Source organism: Pagrus pagrus (genome assembly GCF_965226575.1).
Source record: "Pagrus pagrus genome assembly, chromosome: 20".
Taxonomy (NCBI): Eukaryota; Metazoa; Chordata; class Actinopteri; order Spariformes; family Sparidae; genus Pagrus; species Pagrus pagrus.
The window spans coordinates 20,771,026-20,794,523 of NC_140207.1; the positions used below are offsets into that span (position 1 = coordinate 20,771,026).

Sequence of the window (23,498 nt, forward strand, 5' to 3'; positions counted from 1 at the left end):
CTTGCGTTGCCTGTGCCATTCCTCTTGTGGTTAATCTACTCATACAGCACCCTCACCCCCTCCAATCCTACCCACTGAGTATTAGCCTCTGCCACACAGTGGAAAAAACACACCCCCTCATCTGCATTTCTTCTGTAAAGACAACAGACTGAAACCTATATTCACAAGGGTTGACATCATTACAATAAACATTCAAAGTATAATGTTAATGATATCCTTTTGAAAACAAACAATTTTCTGCAAGTTCAAACCCAAAAACCAACTCTGGTCAGTCATTTATCACAATGCAAACACACTACTGACTAATTAGGCTTTAGTAATACTATGAAAGTCATTAATTTTACCTGTCTATTCCCGAGTATGACAAGCTGTCATCTCATTAGCTCAGGCCAAGGGCAATCTCTGCTACTTTCCACAGGGTAGGCAGGTGCACAGGGTTTCATAACGAGGCTCTGCACTTGATGTGCCTAGATCTCTTAAATCTTTCTAGACAGCTTCATCCAAACAATGGGAGAATCCACCAGAGCTCCCCTCTAGCGCTGCCTAAGGGTTAATACATTAAAGCCTCATGCAGCAGTGATCAGCACCCCATCCCTTACCAAAACCTCTCCACTAATCTTCTCATATTCAGTGCTGATGGAGACTGAAATAGACAGAGGGGATTGGATTTGATTTTATCCAGAATTAAGGAATGATCCAAGTCCCGTTCAAATAGAGAAAGCCTGCCCGTTTGTCATGAAAAGCTTCGAGTATGTTGGAACACCAACATGTTTGTCACAGGAAGATCCAAGGCTTACTAGTTGAAAAGGAATGTATGATATGTGTGGTACCAAGATCTTTCAATAGTTTGACAGGTCAAATCAAATTTGTTGACGATAGTTCTGTTTTGAATTTCCCTGGAACGAGAGCTGAGGAGTGGCAGTGTCCTCATGTGGTGTGTGTTGGGGTATTGAGTTAAACTTTCCTTGCTCAAGTCTCACACACACACACACACACACACACACACACACACACACACACGCGTGCACCTCCTAATAGTGTGCACCAGGCTGTGACTGGGTAATGGCCAAAGCTGTAAATGAACACTTGCGTGTAAGCACACAAGTCTTTCAGTATAATAGTAACATGAAAAAGAGGAGGAAAACAAAGATGAGTACATTTAACACAATGTAAACACAAGCTGTGACTATGCACACACACAGACATACACACACAAATGCTTGGAATTACTAGCAGTCGTGCAAGCCCATTTTCCAGTGTGATAATATCTAACAGCCACGTAGGAAATACAGCACAAGCCTAAAGAAAGCACCCGGAAGCCTCTGCAAACTGTGAATACAAACTGCCCACTCGGACACCAACATCCTGTGAATAGCTAAAAACCTGCAACTATAAAAGAAAAAAAAGTACAAGGTAGTAAGACAAATGTTCATAAAAAGTCATGCAGTTGCCAACGGGTGTCTGAAAGTAGAGATGCCTGAGAACAGTACAAGCATCAGGTCTTCCAGACATCACGGGTAGGTGAACAGCGAGATGACAACATGGAGAAAAAAATGATTTCCATTTTCCCTCCAATCATTTTCTGATGAGAGAAAAGAGTGAAAGACAGTGGGAGAGAGAAAAAGTGTGGTTAAGCTAAGAAGAAGAGGCTCAGTGAAACCACCTGCTGTGAGGCCCTGGTGTATTGAGGGCTCTAGGGCCCGTGGCCTAAATACAGGAGACGTGCTGAAAGCTCCAGTGCCATCCTGGCTCTACCGACGGGGGCCCTCTCTCCTCTGGACTAATGGAGATGACATCTATGGAATTAACCAGGCTTGGCAGCTGGGGATTAAGTGAATATTACGCTCTCGGCTTGAGGCCGCACGCTGCGGTTTAACGCTGTAACACTTAGTCCTGTTCGTGGGCACCAAATGTGGGAAGCATTACCGACTCTCTCCAACTCATTATGCATGCCCATTACTGGCTTGGTTGGAAGGGATGAGGAAGGCTCATGGTAGGCAGCTAGGGAGGTGAGGGAGGAAGCTTTCCGCACTGTCAGCCATTATTACTCCAGCAGTAAATAAAAGCAAGAGGAGCGTTGGTGCTCATAATGACAAAAATACAAAAGGACTGGACAGGATCTGACATTATTGTAAAGACACAAGTTGAGCCATGTGACTGGGCCAACATAATGTCATGTAAAAATAAATGTATGCCCCCAGAGGATGTAAAAAAGTATTGTGGAGAAGAGAGGAATTGGGAGAGGAAATGAAACCTCTAGGTTGGTTGGTCACGTCGGCCACCAACCCAAAGCATCAGTATCTGACAAGTTGGGAATGAGACTGAACAATCAACTAGCTCACAAATTGCATTTTTAATAGATCCATGGGGGAAATAAGATTAATCAAAACAGGAATCCAGAAGGGAAAGAAAAGGAATCAGGAGATTAATCTGAAGGAGGCAAGAGGGAAGTGGACACTGCCACATAGATGTGTGTTCTTCAAATGCTCCCTACACACAACTGCGAACAGGCATCTGTGAAAGTGATTAGTAGTAAAGTAGGCTCTGTGGCTAATCTTAGCATATCTGATTGTATCAAATGTCTGACTATTTCTGGACAAAAGTATGCACATACAGTACCTGACCCAGCTTCTGGACTTTAGGGATGTTAACAAAAAGCAAGTGTCAGTCAAATTTCAGCCAAGCTGATGTACTGCTGATGTAACGGCAAAGTTTGTTGGTGTGACACTTGAAATATGTGCGTGTAGCAGCCCAACGTGGTGAACTTAGAGTGTTATGGGGAGAACACATTCTAGGAGTAGTTTTCACAGTGCCCGCATAAGCATTTGGAAAGTGGTACCCAACCCAAGTGTTACAGGCTTAAATGGTGGAATAGGGCTCCAGACCTTTGGCTGCAAGAGGTCCATTTCTGTCTAGCACCATTTGTTTTTCCCCTCCGTCTTATCCCACAGCTCTTTGGTCTCAGGAATGTCTTGCCACAAACCGATGCCTGATGCCTTTCGGCATCAGGCATGTTTTTGGGATGTGGCAGGGTGCATTGTCCTGCTTAAGGGGGCCACTGCCATCAGGTAAAGCCATAGCTATGAGGGGGTGTACTTGGTCTGCAGCAGTGTTTAGATGGGTGTTATGTGTCAAAGAACGTCCACATGAATATCAGGACCTTAGGTTTTCCGAAAAATAATTGCATGTAAAGAGATGATTGATGATATTCAGTTCACCTGTCAGTGGCTTTTAATGTTTTGGGCCATTGGTGTACATGCTCTGATTGTATGAAACTGTTGGGTATCAATGGAAATGCGCCATCTCAATCTTCATAAAGTAAAATTTACTCGCTGTTTGGATCCATTTTAGGGGAAAAACTCACTAATCCAGATGTATTGGCTCCTGCACATCCACATCATTTGAACCTACAGTCTGATGAACTCATCTCATTTTGGAATTGGAACATTTTTTTTAATTTCAGTTTATGGCATACTCCAACTTGGATATAACTGGACAGTCCCCGTTTACTCAGCTTTAACTGATTTGGAGGTTTTTGCTTGCCCTTCATCCATCCATTTGCCTTTTTCTCTGGATGTTCAGTTTGGGAATATTTTATTCAAATTAAAGTGTCACCATTCTATTTAACAGTGTGAGTGCATGGATTTTCTGGTTGTGACTCCAACTGAGTGCACTTATGGATCACCTGAAAAACAAATCTCTTGGGGAATCCTATACACCATTAAATGGACCCTGGTGTACAAAAATTAAAGTCCTTCTTCCCAGAAAGACCTGATATGAAGGCATATTTCCTCCTTGTGCTTGAGGATTGCTTTTTGCAAATGAACTTACAGATGTTGCATCATTAACAGAGGCATGAAGAGAAAACAAAAGCAAAAACTAAAGACAACATATGCCTGCCCCCTCTCTCCGCCTCCTTTATTTCCCCATGCAACCTCAGTAGCATTGCAAAAGCATCTGTGAGTTCTAGGATTTCAAACTTTTAGGGACGGGCCAACTCTAAATCATACAACCACATCCAACAGGCTGAAAAGCCATGCAGCAAGTACTCTCATAGAGAAGATGTTATTATAACTCACAGTTTTTTTTTTCTTCTCCTCCTCCTGAGGTTCTCTCATTTCAGTTATACCTCGTTCTGGGCTGCTGGAGTCAAGAAATGCTGCTAACCCACTAGAGTTCTGGATGTTGTTTGGGTACCAAAGAGGAAGAGGAGAGGCTGAGGTCATTGACCTCGTGGAAGAGGCAGGGTGACAGTAAGGGCAAGCCTGAAGGGGACAGAGTGGAGTGGAAAAAAACGGACTGGTGTTTGGCATAGTTCAGCCTTGGGAAGTGACCCTGATTGAGCTTGGCAGACATGGCTCAAACTCAGTATTTATAAACTCACATGTGTACTGGATATCCTGTGAAATCAGGAGTCTAAACAGTGTAGTGTGCAAGGAGAGCTCTGAGGCCAGTTCACCTCTTGACCTTCACATCTGAATATAGACAGAATTGGATAGAGAGAGGAAGAGAGACAGAAATCAAAGAAAAAGGGAGATGGATGCAGAGAATTTGTGTACAAGCCAGCTAGTTCAGCCTGTGGTCCCCAAGAGTAACGATACCTTATGATTTGTCAGGAAAATGACAGTGGTAATAAAAACATGATGGGGAACATTTTCTGTACAAGACAGAAAATTGGAAGCAGCTCTCTGGAAAGGGCTGCAGAAACAAAGCGGGCCACGGTAATTGTCATTAAGTCTGACCGGGACCACATCAATGAGACCGGTGCTCAGCTGGACCTCCGGTACAAAGAGTGGAAAACAAGCCATCCTTTAAACCCAAATCTATCCAGAACCATTCTCAGAGATTTCTTCAGACCCACAGCAGAGGCAGAACAGGATAACTACTACATTCTGCAAATCCATGACATGATCTGCCAGTGCACTCATGCTGTCAGCAAGGAAGCAGAAATAGCTCATCGTAGGCTTGTGAACCACTACAGAACCATTCTTTGTGTTTTTACATGGAGTCCAAGTTGAACCAGTTCAACCAAAAACACTCTGGGATTTGAAAGAATATGTCAAGCACATTATGAAAAACAGTTAAGTATTTCTCAGTGTAACATGGCAAGGACTACAAAGTGTGATCTATGAAGGAAGGGCTAAAGGATCAGAGAGGTAGTAATGGATGGGACACATATCAATCTAACACAGTCTTGGCCACTGTCTTCACTACATCGATGAAACGGCCATAGGACAAAAGGCAGAGAAGAAGACAACATCTCTCACCTAGGTGGAATCCACTACTATAGCCATCGACCTCTGTTGATAAGAGGAGAAAGAAAGGAGAAGCCAGAAGAGAGGTACATCATGTTAAAGAGAAAAGTCAGACATGAAAGCAACAGGCACCTACTCCTCTTACCACATAATGGAAAGGTAAAAGGACAGATCCGTAGAAATACACCAGAAAAACATACAGGTAAAGTTAACAAGACATAAATCAGATTAGTTTTTGTGTGTTATTCATGTTGATTGAGTTCCAGCTAATTATGTACACTGTGTCCAGAGTGATAGCCATTGATGGAGTGGTAAATAAGAAGGGAGGTGAACTATGACCTCCAGCCACTGATAATCAATAAGTGAATGACTACCAACAAAATAAATTAATTCTTTCTTATTAAAAATAATACTTTGATTTACTACAACAAAACATAGGTTACCTCGAAATGGGGATAAATCCTATTAAAATTAATTTATGTTTACATTCCACAACATCCCTGGCCATTGCTTTGGATGTTTTTTGGAAGTCTATGAATAATTTAGTATTATGGGTGAGTTTGGCAGGCACAAGATTATTGGAGGTGTACATATGAAGGAATGATTCTCCAAGTGATGTCCATTCTAATGAAAATGACAAGTCAGCTGGTAAAATATGATACTAAATACAATGGAAGAGCCGAACCCTCCACATTATTCAGAGGAGAAATTGACAGAGCAATTAGGTTTGACATAAGAAGAAAGGCCAAATGAAACAAGAAGGACGGGGAGCAGAGGTGAGAGGTAGACCTTTCATAACACACAAAAATGGTTAAGGGGGACCAATTACAAATACACAATTTGTGTATTGCAACACTATCAGTGAGTGTCCTCACACAAAAGTCCTATTCAATGGGAAATGTCAGACAAGAAGCAGTACCTTCCATCTCCTCGGCTGTGAGTGCAGTAGAAGCAAGGGATTGAAATGACGCAGTTAGGGAAGATGGTTTGTTGGTGTGTGGATTACAAGAGTAGTGATGAGAGAATAAGAAGAGGAAACCTACCAAACTCTACAGCCACATCATCTTGAAAAAGCAAAAAAAGGACAAACAAATGACAAAGAGAATAGTTAATCTTAATTTCATACGTCAGAATCTCTAATTTGAGATACAGTAAAGTTGGTTTGTTTCTCTACGTTACAAAGTACACTAGTACACGATACTGTGAAAAATCCATATCAAACTATTGCTTTGAGCTGAGTCACTTTTCATAAAAATTGAAATAGCCCACAATTCTATTTCAATTTCTAATGTTTGTGAAAAACGCTCAGCTCCATTGAAACACAATTACTTCAATTAATCTGCTATTGAATCTATAAGTAAAACTACTGTGTTAATTTGACAACAAAACAACAAACCCAACTATCTCGGACAACTAGCTTTTTCCAAAGCTTTCAACTGCAACTCAATGTCATTATTGGGTTAAGTATGCCATGAGAGGTGATGGCTCAGTTGTTATCAAATGAACAAAGTACGGACCTTATGAGGGATATTGTAACCCCAAACCTAAAGTCTATCGAGGTGATATGATGGCAGTCTGAGTAAAGTCATGATGCAGTTGAAATCTCAAAAAAAGCTAGTAAATGGGCCTAAGTTCTGATATTCTTTCCCACATATTGTAATTAAAGGTGCAGCAAGCAATTCTGTAGAAAGGTCTTTTGGTAAGCCTAAACATACCATTATTATGAGCATTTGTAATTGTAATTGACCTGGGAATGAAACTCAATGATTATCTTCTCCAGAATTGCCTTCTATTAACTATAAGAATGAACTTCTACATTCTACTAAAGAACATTTCTACTGTTTCTATTTCAAACAGAGGACATTTGTATCCATCATTACCAAGTGAGACACAGTCTGTGGTACATGTCTGTGGTGCATCCACTGTGACTTCACAGAAAGAAACAGATTTAGATTCAAAAAGCCTCTAAAGGGTGATATTGATATATCGCTCTGGAGTTCAGGCCAAAATATTAAAAGGGACCATTCTTACCAACAATTTTTTTTTAATGGGGTGTGTTATATAGTAAGGTAGCTTTTTAAATGATTGCAGATGTTTAAGGGTGCCATCCAAACAGCTATAAAATGATGGTTGTGTGTTTGGTTTAAACTGCCGTGAACATTTGGAGGCACTTAGAGATGCTTCCTCCCCTTAACATGTTCTCATTTTGGCCAAACAAGGTTAAATCAAAACATTTATAACACCATCTACCACAGCATGGGGCTCTACTTACAGCACCATGCTCATTTCCCAGAGCGCACCGCAGCTCAGTTAGATGTTACGTCACGGCTGGAGTTAATGACCAGCCAAAACAGCAGTCAGGGCAGATCACTGCAAAGGTTGTTTCATGCAAGAGACATCAGGCCTGAGAGCGGTGACTGTTTTGAAGTGTGGAGCCAAATGTGTCTGCCTTTATCTGACATCTTGTTTCATATGTTAGTGTTCACGGCAATGTTCCTACTGATGTTGCCCTCCTCCCGTCGTAATGTGACAGTTTAAGTTGAACCAGCACCTAAACTGCATTTTGAGTAGGGTGAGAGGTAATTGTAGAGGGGAGGACAGAGGCAAACTTACAGAGGAAACAAGCACAATATGAAAATCATGAAGATATTTAAAATCCTCCCAAGTGCTGCTCTTATTATACTCTGGAAGGCTTTCATCTGGTGCCTATCTGCCACAGGAATGGTTTGCATAGCTTAATGGCCTCGTAGCACTCCAACATTCCTAGTCTAATGAAACTTAAATGCTTGAAGCAAAACCTTGTCTTTCCCTTTCCTGAGAGTGCATATCAGCCGCCTGCTCATTGAAACATTTAGAGTGGTGAGAATGAGCTAAGGTCATGATCTGATGTGAGTACATGTGGATGGCCAGGCCAAGCCTATTATTTACTGAATGCAGGGGAGCGATGGCTGCCTAGATTGTGGCCGCCGTCTTTCGCAGAAATTCTTAGTGTTCAGTCATCCAGTCTGCCACCAGTCAGCTAACCAGCCTTACTGGATGCTTCATGTCCCCCTCACCCCCTGGAAAGGGACACAGGCTTAGGGGTATATCACATGTCGCCCACATGCCAGAGATTCACCACAGAGGATGACAGAAGGGGTGAGACGAGGGTAGTGTTGGAATGAAGGGAAAAAAAGAGGCATGCGGATCCACTCTTTGTTAAAGGGTAATTCCAGTGCATTAACAAGGTCTTATTTTTGTCGTTTTATTGATTACAATAACATTGTACTCATAGTGGAAGTATCTAACAGTAAGAAGTTGATGACGGTTCTTAGTCATCCAGGTCATAGTAATACTGAGTGCCATATTGTAGGAAACTGAACTTGTTTCAGTTCCTTGAAAACAATTTCAAGAAACTGAAACAAGTACAGTTGCATACAATATAGCACTTAGTACTAACTAACTCTCTCATGGTCATTTTACAGGTTCAGGTGATTGGCTAAGGCTTGAAGTGCTGTGTGGAAACACTAAATTTGGGAAAACTTGGTTTATCATTTGTGCTACACACACTTGAAACATTTTACACACATTAAACACACATAACAACACAATTGTACCAACAGATCAATTTGAAACAATGATCAAGTCCATTTACCTAAGCCTTCATTGCACAGTAAAACTGCATGTAAAACTACGGTAAGTATGAGGGGTCCAAGCCGAACAGGGAGTCGATCGAGTTCTGGGTCTGCTGCCGGGTCTCCACCCAGTTGGCGCCTGGAAAAACCTCCAAAGGGAGGCGCCAAGAAATCACCTCAGCTGAGTCCTTTTCAAGCAAAGTAGCAGCAGCTCTAATCCCAGCTCCCTCTTGACATTCAAACTCCTCACCTTATCTCTAAGCCTAGCCTATGAGGAAACTCATTTCAGCCTTTTGTGTCCGCAATCTCATTCTTTCCAACGCTGAGCCTTAGGCAAATGCTTAATAGTAGGTCATCATCAACACCACGAGTGTTAATGATCATCCAATTTGGCAACTCGAGGCACATCATAAGTCATATTATCTATTAGAGTCACACATGATTGCATTATACTTTGCTTTGGAGCTGTACGGATGATATCTGGCACCGTCAATCTGCACGGCAGCTAGAAAAATCTTCCAGCTAACTCTTTACAAGGGAAGAATAGACAAAGGACTGACCCCTAGTCAGCACCCTGTAAATGGCCTTGAGTTATGAGCTGATGTCATCCTTACCACCAGCCAGCATACAGATGGCCTTCTCCTTGAACAAACTGGATGCTGCTACTTTTTTTCTTGCTTGCAATATCTCTATGTTTTTAAAACAACGAAAATGAGTTGAATGAATTAATGAATTTTCCAGATGACACAAAATTAGGTTTTTGTCGCGCATCTTTTGGCGTTCAAATGTAGAGCTCAATATTCACAGTAAGGATAAGGAAGTGAGTAGAAGACAGAACAGGGATGGTTTGACAATGAACCAAAATGCACAGAGTTTTAATGCGAAGGGAAAAAATCAAAACCTGATCTATAAAACTTTAAGGGTGGTCACCAAGGGAGTTATCTGGCGCAAACCTTTGAGAATTAAATGGAACTTTTCTTCTGCACCCATTGCACTTCTAAATCTACTGCTGCATCTATAAGTTGAAAAATGAAATGGACGGCTGAACATGGGGCCAGGTTCAGGGTCACTTAAGACCAATCTGGGGCGCCATTTCAAAATGGTTCAGTCACTCACTGGAGAGAGGTGGGACAATAGTAAGAGGGATAGCACCATAATGTATGGAGAGAGATATATAAAGACCCTAAGGCGAGCAATAAGTGTGTCCACGTGTTTGGCAGACTGCGAACCAAACCAAACAATCAGACAGTGGAGAGGGTTTGCATGTCAGACGGAGGAACAGACATGCCGTATGAAAGCCCAGAGAGACGGTAGTATGTTCAGAGAGAACAGATGGGAAAGCTGGAGGAGAGCCAGTTATCAATCGAAGGAGATGGGGGGGTTAAAAGATGGATGCAAGCAGGCCAGGTTGACAACTATGGATGTAAAATAGTTGATCTAACCCCTCTACCCGATTAAACAGTTGGCTTAAAGGGGACAACTGATGGCATTTTAAACACCAGTTTCATAACCGAGGAATGCATCCACAAAAGCGCAACAGTGAGGAAAGGGATTATTTATATCTTGCAAATGTTGAACACAGTTAAGCGATGCTTGCCGAAACCCCTCGCCAAGACCAATATTGTTCCAGCCGACGGAGCTCCCGGGCTGGAAATAGAGAGAGAAAGGGACCCCCTCCTCAATCACCACCTCCGTCCTCTGCTCTGTAACAGCGGGGTCTCCAAAGTATCCTTCAATTAGATTGTAGTTTATGGCCTCAGGGCCTAGCTGGTCCAGTGTGTATGGGGGCCAGGATCCAAGCTATGTCTCCCTCCATCTCTCTTGACCCAGCCACCACCACTCCACAGGGGCCACATCTGCTACTGAACGTGACCTCTCGACCGCCTCTCTCTCCATCTTTTCTGCGTTTCAGCTTGACTTTCTTTTACACCCTTCACTTTTATTCATTGAACCCATTGCTTACTCTCCAACTCGATCCAACATTTTTCTCTAATTGAGTTTTTTTTTGTTTTTTTTTAAATAAATGTGCGTGTGCGTCTCTGCAAGAACAGAGAGTGAACTGTTATCACTCCTCAGTTTTTCATCTAGTCCTCAAGGGGCCATGTCAAGGGACTTCCTACTACTGCTGCTGCTGCAAACACAGTTAATCCTTACAGTATGTATGACATTAGGGAGAAAGTATTGCTACAGTCAAAAGAGGACTTATGTTCCTTCAATAGGGGCCACAGTAGACTCCACTACATTTTACACCTGCCCTCTGTGCATAGAGGGGAGGGGTTGGGGTTATAAATCCCATAACTCATAGGAGGAACTGGGCCATTAAAATGAAATAGTAAGGGAACAGTACAGCACTGTCTGTCTCTAACTTTTTAGCAGGCTATTTTTGGCCATCCTGCACCATGTATGCCAGTATGTGGTTGAACATAACCAGGAAATGACAACATCCATAATTCACCATGAATCTGAGGAGCCTAATGCTAAGTTTGGAGGTGGTCAGTGTAGCTCTGTCGGTAATTTCAGAGCTACATATTGAAAGAGTCACATTACATTAAGGGCTCACCGCCATGTCATAGCAACAAGTAGTAAAATGGACATGTCCATCTAAAAGTGGTAATCTACAGTGAAAATAAGGCCAATAAGAACCAGCTTTTGGTTCAAAGGGGTCATTGTAAGACCAGAGCAGGCCTATAAAACCACGTATAAGTGTAGTGTATTTTCTGAGGGATCGTTTTTTTTTTGGAAATGCAGAATGGAAGGGGGAAGAAAAACTGCATATTGCAGCGGACTATGTATGTGCTTTCATTAGGCCTAAATTTGTGGTTATTATTATATGAAGATATAAGCAAAAAAATGAAAGGTATGTATAGTTTTGTTTATGCAAATGAGCTTGTAGCTAATGTAAAGCATGGTGAGGATACATATATGGAATGGTTTTACTGTTGGGAAGTGGTATATATGTGGGATAAGTTGTAATAAATGCTATGACATATAGATAATGTCTTTATTTCTACTTTGGTATTAAAGCTGCATGAAAGAAAGGTTTGGCCCTCACTTGCATAAGGGACAACTATTGTAAACTTTTGACATTTTTTTTTTAATTTAAAGTTTAAAAGGTTGCAAATATACAAACATCACATGAAGTGCACAGTGTGAATGCAGACTGAAGTCTGTGTGGAGCGGGCTGGTCCTCAAGCTCTGCAGAATACACAGCAGATATTGGCAGCATGGTTTTTCCCCCCCCTTTATGGCTACAGGCAGGCACATGCAGTCATATTGTAATGCACAGTCACGATGCCAGCTGGACAGCCTTCCGTTCATGCACTGTAGCTCTCCATATACAAACCAAATTGCTATTTGGAAACTGTTTGTAAATCATTGCTGATGTCTTTGTCATTTTAAGACTGCATGTCAGGGAATCTGTTATACAGCTTTTCAGTCAGGTGTGGGAGAAAAGTCCTGCTGTGGGCGCAAACGGTTGTGGCATATAAAGCAGCCGGAGCAGGTGTGGACTGGTTTTCAAACACCAGGGTTCTACAGACCTCCACTACAGACTTCTCACGCCCACATTTCTTTCCAGTGGCAGAAAATAATTTGAGTAAAGGCTCACATTTACTGCAAAGTTTTCATGTTAAGTCAATTATTGCAGACCTATACATAAACCTTACTTGTTTATTCAATTATTACATATAGAGTTTAGGGGAACTTTTACATAAACGTGTTTTTCAAGTGTTTATTATGATACAGTAATATACATAAAAGTAAGGCATTTCAAATTGGTTAATCTAAATCACACATTAGTTATTTCATTTATTTACACTGACTCCACATAACGGACATAACTTTGCATTAAATGAGACCCTTTAGATTGAACTCACGTACTAGAATTAGAAGAACATTTTCCATGTAATCTGAATACTTAAAGTCACTGTTTTTTAAGGAATAATTTCTTAGGAAAAATTCTTGTTGATGGAGCAGCTGTAGGATTTTTTAGAGAAAGTTATGGACTTTGATTCGACTGAGTAGTTGGATGCTTAATATTCGTGAGATTTTACACCGAAAACCTGATTCTGTTACTAGTAGTAGAATAAATCTTAAAACATCGGCCATGGTCATGCTAAACCTGACTATAAAGTTCATACGCACCATAACTATCACAATCCCCGTTTGGAATTTTCCAGGCAAGCTGACTCAAAGTTGGATTAACATCCTGTGTGTAAAGTTCTATATAAATAAATAAATAAAGTTGAGTTGGTAAAGTTACAAAGCTCTTTTCTTGTCTGAAACCTAAAGCAGGATCTGTAGGCCATCCCTGATTGTTTCTGCTGCTGTCGTTTTCTTGTGTAACATGGTTTATGTCTTCCATCTTCATTATGAAGCAATCAGTAATGTTTGATTAATAAGGGTAATTTAGCCATAATCCCTCCATTTCCTGACGCCCTACAGTACATCCAGACTTCTTCTAGCACATTTCTGCTACAGTAAGTACTCCTGCTGATGCATTCTCCCCAGCTTTGCTGCACTGACTGGCCAGGGTGAGTTTTACTGTCCAGGCTTGCACCATAAGGTACATTAAAGTGCTCCAGAGAGCAGTGTTTAGCCTCCATCACATCTGTATATGCCTATCAGCTCATTAATCCATCATTACGTTCTGTGAGATGTGGAGAGGTGAGCTGGATGAGTAGGATGGAGTGTTTTTGGCTGGAAGGTGTAAAGGCTCAAAGAGGTTTTCCAGAGGGCAAAGCTCCGCCTTCTTAGCATTAAAGCTCCTGCATGACTTATACCACATCAACACATGGAAGGCGAGAGGGGGACAGAGGCAAGAGAGTCTGGCAGACAGGAAAAAAGGAAGGGAGGTAAATCCAGACAACACTTCCTCTGATGACAGGTGTGAAGCAGTGCAACTGTACCTCAGGTTCAGCTGCAGCCTCATAGTGCAGAGATGGGCAACATCCCTAACTTTAGACACTAGCGACCAAGTATCCCTTGCTCTGCATAGCCTCTCACAGCCCACCCACCTGTTCTGGTTTGTTAGAGCCTATCACAGCAGATGATTTATGCTTACATGATCGTCGACTAGAGGTCTTCTGGAATGGGAGAGTCGCAACAGGTCGCCGCAGTGCAAATCTCCTTGAATAAGATAGAGGAGGATAAAGAAAAGAGAAAGAAAAGGCACAATAAAACCATCAGTTTCCATGACCGCATAGGGAATAATAAACACTCCCTGCTAGGCAACAATATGTACCAGTTTCATTTTGTCAGCTGAGACTGGTGAAAGCGGTGAAGGAAAAACACATTTGCTGTTGACAAAATTGTAGTGTTAAATCTGAATGTTTGTCGATTGTTCTCTCTCTTCTTTCACTTTCCTCGCTCTCTCTTTCTGTGTGTGTGTGTGTTGTTTTTTTTCCTTCTTGTCCAAGAAACCACCCCGGCCTGCTGAGCTCTGTGTTGCACATCAAGTGCGGCTGTCCGAGCGCACATTGATGTGCGATTTTCCATCCACTTACCGTCCAAAGTGGATCGGTACCAGCGCTATCATTTTCTGTCATTACTCATTTCAGGCCAGACATTGTGTGGAAATCCAGACTATTTTGGCAGTGTGAAGCAAGAAAAGAGGCAGAAAAAAGAGGGAGCGAAAGAGAGAGAAACGTGTGTGACTGTGACAGCAGTAAGACAATTGGGCCAGCCTTGTTAAGAGGCAAAGGCAGACATGACAGGCTGATCTAGCAGGGGTGGTTTCTTACCTCTCCTGGAATTGTTTGGATGGGATTAGGCCGGCACGGGGATTGGCTTCCCCCTCTACTTTGGCCTGCCACCAGGTTGCATCATCTTGGCTCATGATCTGAAGGATGGAGCCTTTCTTAAAGGCCAGTCCAGCCTCCTTACATGGGATGGCTTTGTCCTCCTTAGGGTCGTAGTCAAAGAGTGCCTTCATAAACACCTGGACATACAGCAGAGGAGGGGAGGGGAAGACAACAGAAAGCTGGATTGAGTGCACAACTGGAAAAAGCAACTGTTCACTGTAAAAATCACCTTTCCTTCCATTGCGTAGAGTGTTAACTCTAAAAGTAAACCATTATGGTAAACACAGAAGGTGCTTCACCATTGCTCAGGGAAATTATTCCAGAAAGGTCATTGCAATCAGAAGCTGAAAGCTGCAACTGTTGGCTGACTGAGTCCCTCCATGTTGTTCCATCAACACTTAGGATGGTCTAAGCCCTGTCACCATCTTCCAAGTGTGGTGAGACCTTACATTTCCTGAGTCAGAAACTCAGGAAATGTGACTGTGTGACTGACTGAAAAGTTTGAAGCGCTTCGTTCCACACACTGACGAACTGTAAATATAAACTAAGATCAGGCATCTTTCCATATTAAGGGGACAATTCACCCCAAAATCCAAAATACACATTTTCTTAACTATAGTACTAATTATCCATCTGGATCATTTTGGTGTGAGTTGCAAAGTTTTGGAGATATTAGCCGCAGAGATGTCTGCCTTCTCTCAAATACACTGCCCGTCACACTCTAATATTTCGTTGGATTGCCTGAAGCAACCCCAGATCATAACATTGACCCCACAGGCTTGTATGGTAGGCACGGTACGGATGATGGGTGCATCATTTCATCTTCCTCTCTTCTTACCCTGATGCACCCATCTCTCTGGAACAGGGTAAATCTGGACTCATCAGACCACATGACCTTTTTCCATTGTTCCAGAGTCCAATCTTTATGCTCCCCAAACTGAAGCCTTTTTTTTACAATTAGCCTCACTGATGAGTGGTTTCTTAAGGCTACACAGCTGTAGTCCCAATCCCTTGAGTTCTCCTTGCATTGTGCGTGTGGAAATGCTCTTACTTTCACTATTAAACATAGCCTTGAGTTTTTTTTACGATTTAATTTCACCAAACGTAGGGGGGAACGCGAGAGTCTGTGCATTATCTTAAGTAACCAGGTCATGATTTATGGAAAGAGACATTGCTGTTGAGTTTTTCAAATGTATATATATTTATTTATTTTTCTTTGAGCACTAGTTAAAAACTAGTTTCTTTATAGCAGACATATCTATGGCTGATATCTGCAAAACTATGCAACTCAAACCAAAACAATCTAAATGGATAAATAACACTACAGGTAATAGAAAATTTGGATACTGATTTTGGGGTGAACTGTTCCTTTGAGGAAAAAATGGATACAGAAAAAAGTTGTTTTCTTTCTTTAAGGAGTTGGTCTTATTTGCTTCGGCAGTGGGGGTGGGACATACCTCATCAACAGAAAGGGGGTTGGACCTAACAGTGGAAAAATCTCAGACATCTTTTCCCACTAGTGCAACCTAAAGCAACTTCCTGTATCTTCTATCCAAATTGAGGTCTGTCATGATGAGTTAGCACTCAGTACATGTGGAAAGAGAAATGAGAAGGAAAGAAAGTGTGTATTTGTGAAAGAGAGGGAAAACAAGGGAAATGGAGGGAGAGATTAAATTCTTCGATGTCCTATTGATTTAAAGAGTGCTTTGTGCCATGTAGAAAAGTTATGTTTCAGACAGAGATGTTTTGTTTGGGTCATAACAGCTGCTTTGGCTGCGAAAGCCTCCGGCAGAAAACACTCATACATCTACAAACTAAGATCTCCTGCTTTTCTTCCTTTGGCTCAGTGTTTTTGGCCTGCACATGTTCAGCCACTTAGCTGCCCTTTGATGCATCTACACCACCTCATGTAAGAGTGCAGGCTACTTTCATGAAGGCCTCGCTGAGTGTTTGGCACTGATGGACTATTTATCAGATAGGTTTCTTAAACAGCCAGACGGGTTTAACCATTACACGATGAGAAAGGATGTAAGTGGCCCACCCTGTCCTGTACCCCTCTGTTACACATGGACAGTGGGTTGTGTTGTGAAAAATGATTAATTGCCTTTCGACCCTGGAGTTTAGAACCAGGGACTGGATCCAGCCTCTGTCTGCTACTGATAGATAAGCATGCCAGATGATGTATTAACAACCCAGTGGGTAAAAATGATGGTTTGCTGGTTGGAATGACAGTTAAACCACCCTCAAAATGAATGGCTACAAGCTACTGTTGTCGGCAAGAAAGAAGATAATGTTGTTTCACTCTTCTTAGCAGTCTTGACCTATTCTTTGAAAAAGTCTTAGAGTTCTTGTATAGCTACAACAGCTCAAACAACATTTGAAAAGTAACTTAACACCAAATCAGTGTAAAGTGCATTTGTAAGTTTATTTTACAAAAAACTATGACAAAATCTATTGGCACTTTTATCAAGGAATAAAAACTCTGAAAATGTGAGGGACCAGTTTGGAAGATGTTCAATCAGAACCAACATTTTTGTGTGGTAGGTTTGATGCACACAGTTGGACAGTACTGATCTACCTTGGGATGTCAACTTGCCTGCACCGGCACCATGTCTCATAAATTGCACATAAATGCAAAAGTTAAAAAGAGAAAAAGAAGATTGTAGCTCCTTGGACCATGTGGAGCTACAATCACTGGTAAAAACACAATCAAACTTGAAGCGACATTTGCTGACGAGTCATCCTAAAATTCATGTCAAGGTAAGCATACCTATTTGTTGCTAGACTAGAAATATAACAGAAGATAAAAGAAATCAACACTGTCCTGTACTTTACTTTACTGTGCTTGCTCCTGAGGGAAATGTTCGGCCTCTGTAAATAAATAAGTTAAAGACTATGGTCTAGACCTGCCTTAATTTGAAAGTGTCATGAGATAACTATTTTTGTGAATTGGCACTAAACAAATAAAGATTCATGATTGACAGAATCTTAAGATGGTGAGTCAACTAAAACTAGACTTTGACTATGATAAACTAGAATTACTCCCTCGTGGTTATAGGCCTTTGCCCACCGCTGAAGTTGCTGTTCCTGAGCTACAGCATTGACTAATGGGCAGAACATTTTTAGTGGAATATTATGATGTCACAGTGCATTTGACCTCTGATGTTTTGGGTATAGAATGTCATAACAGCTGTGGTGTGGCTGAGGTTTGCTGCAAGGAGAGGGAGGCTGCAAAGCTCTCTGCTGCTGCGTTCGGAGTTCATCATTTTTTACTTGACCGTAGCTCGCTATGTGACCATACCAACCACAGAAAACAAGACCCACCTCTTCTCACTGGCCTTCAACTCACCCTGACACTCTGACTTGTTATTTTCATCTTTTAGTATAGCTTTTATTTGTTTTAATATAATATTTATCTTTTTGTTACTCTATGTTGATGATTTATATTGTTTTTATCTATATCGCTTGCACTTGACATTATGTATGTTGTGCAGCACTTTGGGCAACTAACGTTGTTTTTAAATGTGCTATATAAATAAATTCTGAGTTGAGTTGAGAAACTACATTGAGGGAACAATACAGGAGCTAATTTTAACAGATATCTGAATCCCCTGAATTAAACACCTCTTTATCAACAGAGAACACACAGATCAATGAAGAGAAACCGTATCCGAGCAACATTAGCTTCTGATGTTGGATTGAAGTTTGAGGTCTGAATGTTTGATCTGGTACAATAAACAGCTTTTATCATATTAGTTCACAAAACTTGTAATATAAAGTACACCACTACTGCTTCTACTGCGTCAACTACTACTGCAACTACTACTACTACTACTAGTACTACTAATACAAATACTAATATTAGAACTACTACTTTTGATCAGAGTTATAGTGTTTGAGGCAAATTTACATCCTTCACAACTCTTATTTACAGTCCTTATTCTCTTGCTCTCTATCGCCTCTACTACATCTGCCAAGGCCTTGCTAAGACAAGCTAAGCCATGCTAGCAGTTCAAACAACTTTAAACCAGACTGTCATGAGCGGTATGTGGGGGTGGGAGAACTGTTTTTGAAATCCTCTGCTTTTCACATCATCCTATAAAAATGACAATATGGGTTGCATTAAGCCAAGAGTTCGGTACTACGATTCTATAAAATTCAGGGATGCAAACGGGTCAGGACAAAAAAAGAGAGTAATTGTCTGGCGGGGGGTGGGGGGTGGGGTGCTCACCATTAACAAATAATTACATTATAGTATCACGGAAAAGTCCATTTCCAGTAGTTCAACCCCAACCAAGTATTGAGTGCATTTAGATGGACATAGTTTTCAGAAGGCCAACATTTCTATATTAACAATGCTTTAAAAAAAAAAAAAGTTCCTTTGTAATATTTAAATTTTTGGGGATACTGAATTTTAGGTCTTCATTGAATGCTAGCCATAATTATTACTATTAAAATAAACTGAATAAATAAAGACCTGGGATGTTTCATTCGGTGTGTAATGGACATATATATAATGTATTAGTTTCACTTTTTTAATTGAATTAGTGACATAGGCCTTAATAAACTCTCCCATGACATTCTCATGCACCTGTACATCAGAAACAATAGGAGTGATAGGTACAGTAGGATATGCAATAATTAACTACTGCATACATCTTGACAGCTCTACTTTACACTGTTGATTTGTATAATCCCAACAGACATGTCCAGTGATTTTCAGCTTTCTGTGTTTACATGTGTCTGTTTTGATGATACAAGTCAGCGGTCCTGAAATGTGTGTTTCTCTTCTATAAAACACATTCTACATCGCGGAGGCAACGTCTTTCCACTTAGGGCTTCCTTCACCTTTGAAATGGGGCAGAGCTCCGTGGGAAACACCTGCCTGACACAGCAACGTAGGGAACCGTGCACGTCCGCGGCGCACAGCTCCACGGACATGCACGGGGGGAAAAAACGGCGTCGCCTTCGCACCGAATGCATGCGGCTACGCGCCGCTTTGGGTTGTGAGCACACAAGTCACCTAATTGGCCACGAAAAAAGCGAGTTGCGCTTTTCGGCGCGCTGTTTGCATCCCTGAAAATTTGGGACTTCTGACAGATGTATTATCTACACATTGACATGGCTAAAATATGCATTTAATGTAAACAGTCAGGGGAAAAGATAGAGGGATTCATGAGCAACAATCTGATAAAAATAAAAGGAGATTTTCTCACTGAGGCTTAAAAACAATGCTCTGCATCCAACTAAAGATATCATGCTGAACCCGAGAAGCTCTCTCTGTCTTTAAGTCCTTTAAGTGTAACTAAATCCACTAATGATAAAGCCAGGACAAGACCTACCTTTGGCTCCTTGGATGGCGCCTCGTCCTTGATGCCAGGGACAACTTTAAAGGTAATGGCTCCTTGCGACTGGGCCTGAATATTGGAAGAAACAAGATAGTTACAGTTGTTTAGTACAAATGGAGCGATGGAAACAGCAGTCATTTGTCCTGCAAAAATTCACAAAGCACCTCATCCAAAAAAGTCACATAATGTTTGACTTTTCAACAATGGACGGGTTATTAGGATTAGATGACATTACTTGGCAGGGATAGGGGTGTGTGTGTGGGGGTAAAAAGGAGGAGTGTTGAGAGCTGTCGTCTGCTTCAGAGGCGGTTGTGTCTGAGACAGCCACCAGGCCTCTCTCTTTCCTCTCCAGTTGTCCCCCCTGGCAGAGTTCAGGCCCATGACAGAGCTTATTTGAGGCCTGCGGCGTAGCCTGCTTGGAGGGACTACTAAGCATCAGTCTCATCCAGGGGGACTGTGTGGCTCGATGCATGTGGTTGGGAGACTTGTAGAGAAAAGCCAGTGTTTTATTTTCAGCACACCGATGGGAGGCATGGGGTCCTGGATGAGTTAGGGGAGGTTTTTGTCATCACAAACAAGGAATGTAATTTTCGCCAAGGGAGTAGAGCTGAAGCTCACGGGAAACCCTTGAACAGCACACATACAGCAGAAAACAGTGACACGCACAAACAGATGAGGCTTACAAGAATGCGAATGATTTCCTCTGGTTTCTTGTCGTCCACAGGGATTCCATTGACCTCCTTCAGTTCATCTCCAACATGAATCAGTCCTACCACACAGAAACACAAAGTTTGCATATCTACAATCACTCTGATATTCCTTTTTCTAATGCGATAATATAAGCGGGCTACTGTGTAAAAGTCCGGTGCTTACAAAGCCTGGGGATGTGTTCAGTAAACCAGATTAATGTTGATCGTCATGGTGGCATTTGAGATTGGAAAAGAATCAAAACATTATTGCTGACACATGTGGAAATTTGCCTTTGGCTTCACTGTGGCAGGGCTGAAAAACAGGCTGGACACAATGGATACAAAATCAAACAGAAAACATGTGGGCAACAAGCAGAGCTTCCCGGTATACTTGTCAATCATGTTCTTATTTACAACCTGACCTGATGCGAGGGTAATTCCTGAATACATCCTTCTTTGTTTCAATCTGAATGTAATCCTGTTGTAATGTAAATCTCTTTATTACTTAACTCCACACTGTAGACTCACATACAAATGTTTTGGTTGCTTTACGTGCATGCACACATGGTTGGACCCAGGAAAGAGAGAAAAAGAGGTGGGACTGACCGCTTCTGTCGGCTGCCCCTCCTCTCATGATCCGGGCCACGATGATGGCTCCCGTGTGTTCGTCACGCCTTATCGTAGCTCCCTACAAAGCAATCAAAGAGGATCATTAAAAATTAGACAAACTGCACTGTATTTCCACTATATTTAAAGTTGCACTGTGGAAATGTTAAATGAGAATTGCCCAAAATGACAGTAAGAGGGCTTGAACTGCATAGAGGATGCTCAGTGCTACCAAAACAGCTGATTTATGATACCTTCTGGACAAATTGCATACTATAATATATAATCTATGGTGCCTTGTTCAAGGGTTTGAATGCTTTTCAGGTGTATTGTTAGTACTGAATAATACAAAACTAAGGGGCAGTTAAAAGCAGTTGGTTCAGTTTACACACTGCTCATTTCAATTAAAAATAATATGGACCTCCTGTTATTTCTGTACCTTCCATTTCACATCTGTACTTACTTTATAGGAAAACAAAGATTAAGTACTTGCTAGTTAGTGTAGAACAATTCTCAACACAGGCCACCAATAACATTAAACTTCTAAAGAGACAATGACATGGCATTTTAACTTCTTTGGTACACTATACATATAAATGATTTTGAAATGTGTTTTTCTGTTTGGATTAGAAATAACACAGTTAGGGCTCAGTTTAATCCATAAACTGTGGGAAAAAGATGAAAGGTGTGTTTACATCTTCAGTATAGTACAGTAAATTCTACTTAGTTACATTCCATCACTGGTTATTCAAGATTTTGACACTAAGATTTTCATTTTTACTGCAAATGAGCATCGGTCAACTCGATGATTAATAATAAGTATCAGCCCTGCAACAACCATATCAGTCGATCCCAAATATTAAACAAAATGATCCAACAGCTGCACACTTAATAATCTAAAAGGATGGGTAGAATATTATGTGAATTGCTCTGTTTTAATCATTCTGTAGCAGTAAACTCTGCTGTAGTAGGGGCAGGAAGGATCAATGTCTTGACAAAAACAGCTGGAGTAGACCGAAAAGGGTGAGGGCCAGACAGCCACGAGGTAGTGGACTCAGGACACACACACACAAACACACACACACACACAGTTGCTCAAGCCCTCTCCGTCCTCCTTTATGGGCTTGATGCTCAGCCAGAAAGACACACAAAGGACAGTGTTTACACTTCCTTATTTGAAATGACAGTGTTGATAATTGTCTTTCCTGCACAGTTCTGTAGGAGGGGGGACTAAGCCTCTACCTACCAGGCCACACCTAAACTGATAAAGAGGCCTGAATCAGGCCTGCTCAGCCTCTTTCTTTTGTTTCTACATGTGGTGTCACCTCTCATCTCCAGTTGACTGTGAACTTGATGCATTATTTAAGTAAGTTGTTAAGTTTGTTATAGTTATTGCTGTTTTTTATGGTAAATTAGTCATTTATTTGATTAGAGTAACACTTGATTAGATTTATTACTTTGTTTCCTCATGTTTTCCTTTGCCTTCAAGCCTTAAAATGATCTGTCCGTCAACTACCCTGTGAAAGGACAATAAATGATTGAACGCCTCTCATCTCTGGTCCTCATGTTTTACAAGGTGTGCCAGTGCAGAAGCACTTTAAGTAACCCAGCTACCCAGCTAACACACAGTCAAGTTTTTACAGACAGTTTTCAGTTGTGATGCATTTACTGGTAAACCCAAATAGCCATTTCCTTTGACAATAAAACATGGAACAGGAAAGCAAACTGCTACCCAGTGTGTGGTGTCATCCTCGCTCAAACCACACAGATTAGCTGTCTATGTCAACATAGTTTGTCGTCGCTGCAACTCAAACTCCTAGCTCCTATTTGCATCATGCCTAACGATTGATTTTATTTCTGTTGCAAAAAAAGGTGCAGGCTTGAAACCGTCCTCGCCCCCCCACCCCAGTTGTGTTTTTTTTCCAGCTGTCGTAATCCATTGCTGCGCAGGTCGAGTGCAACAACAGTTTCCAATGTGTCATGCTACTTCGGTTTGTGTCATTTCCCTGTTTGCCTTCCTCTGACTGGCCCAAAGTAGTTCAAGCTACTACGATCAGTGGGAAGCAAATAAGGAGATGGTAAAAAAAAACAACAACCGCTCCTTAAAGACCAAAAGGAGGCTCTGGTTTGTGCCACTTCGCCTGTACCATTAGCATGTCATCTTGGTTGTTTTCACGACCTATTC

The 23,498-nt window shown here is 41.5% G+C and overlaps 1 protein-coding gene across 2 annotated transcripts in view; it reads right to left on the reverse strand.

The window, feature by feature from the left end:
- Positions 1–23,498, reverse strand: part of mpp7a (MAGUK p55 scaffold protein 7a) — a 147,664-nt gene that overhangs the window by 26,951 nt on the left and 97,215 nt on the right. Inside the window, exons 7-13 of one of the 2 annotated variants that reach the window (XM_084340178.1) lie at positions 21,314–21,395; positions 20,702–20,787; positions 20,013–20,087; positions 14,611–14,807; positions 13,932–13,996; positions 6,299–6,319; positions 5,268–5,300 (exon numbers count right to left, since the gene is read on the reverse strand). In XM_084340178.1, the coding sequence (XP_084196304.1) occupies positions 5,268–5,300; positions 6,299–6,319; positions 13,932–13,996; positions 14,611–14,807; positions 20,013–20,087; positions 20,702–20,787; positions 21,314–21,395 (559 nt within the window). The remainder of the gene's footprint in view (positions 1–5,267; positions 5,301–6,298; positions 6,320–13,931; positions 13,997–14,610; positions 14,808–20,012; positions 20,088–20,701; positions 20,788–21,313; positions 21,396–23,498) is intronic. The other variant, XM_084340179.1, reaches the window with a different exon arrangement.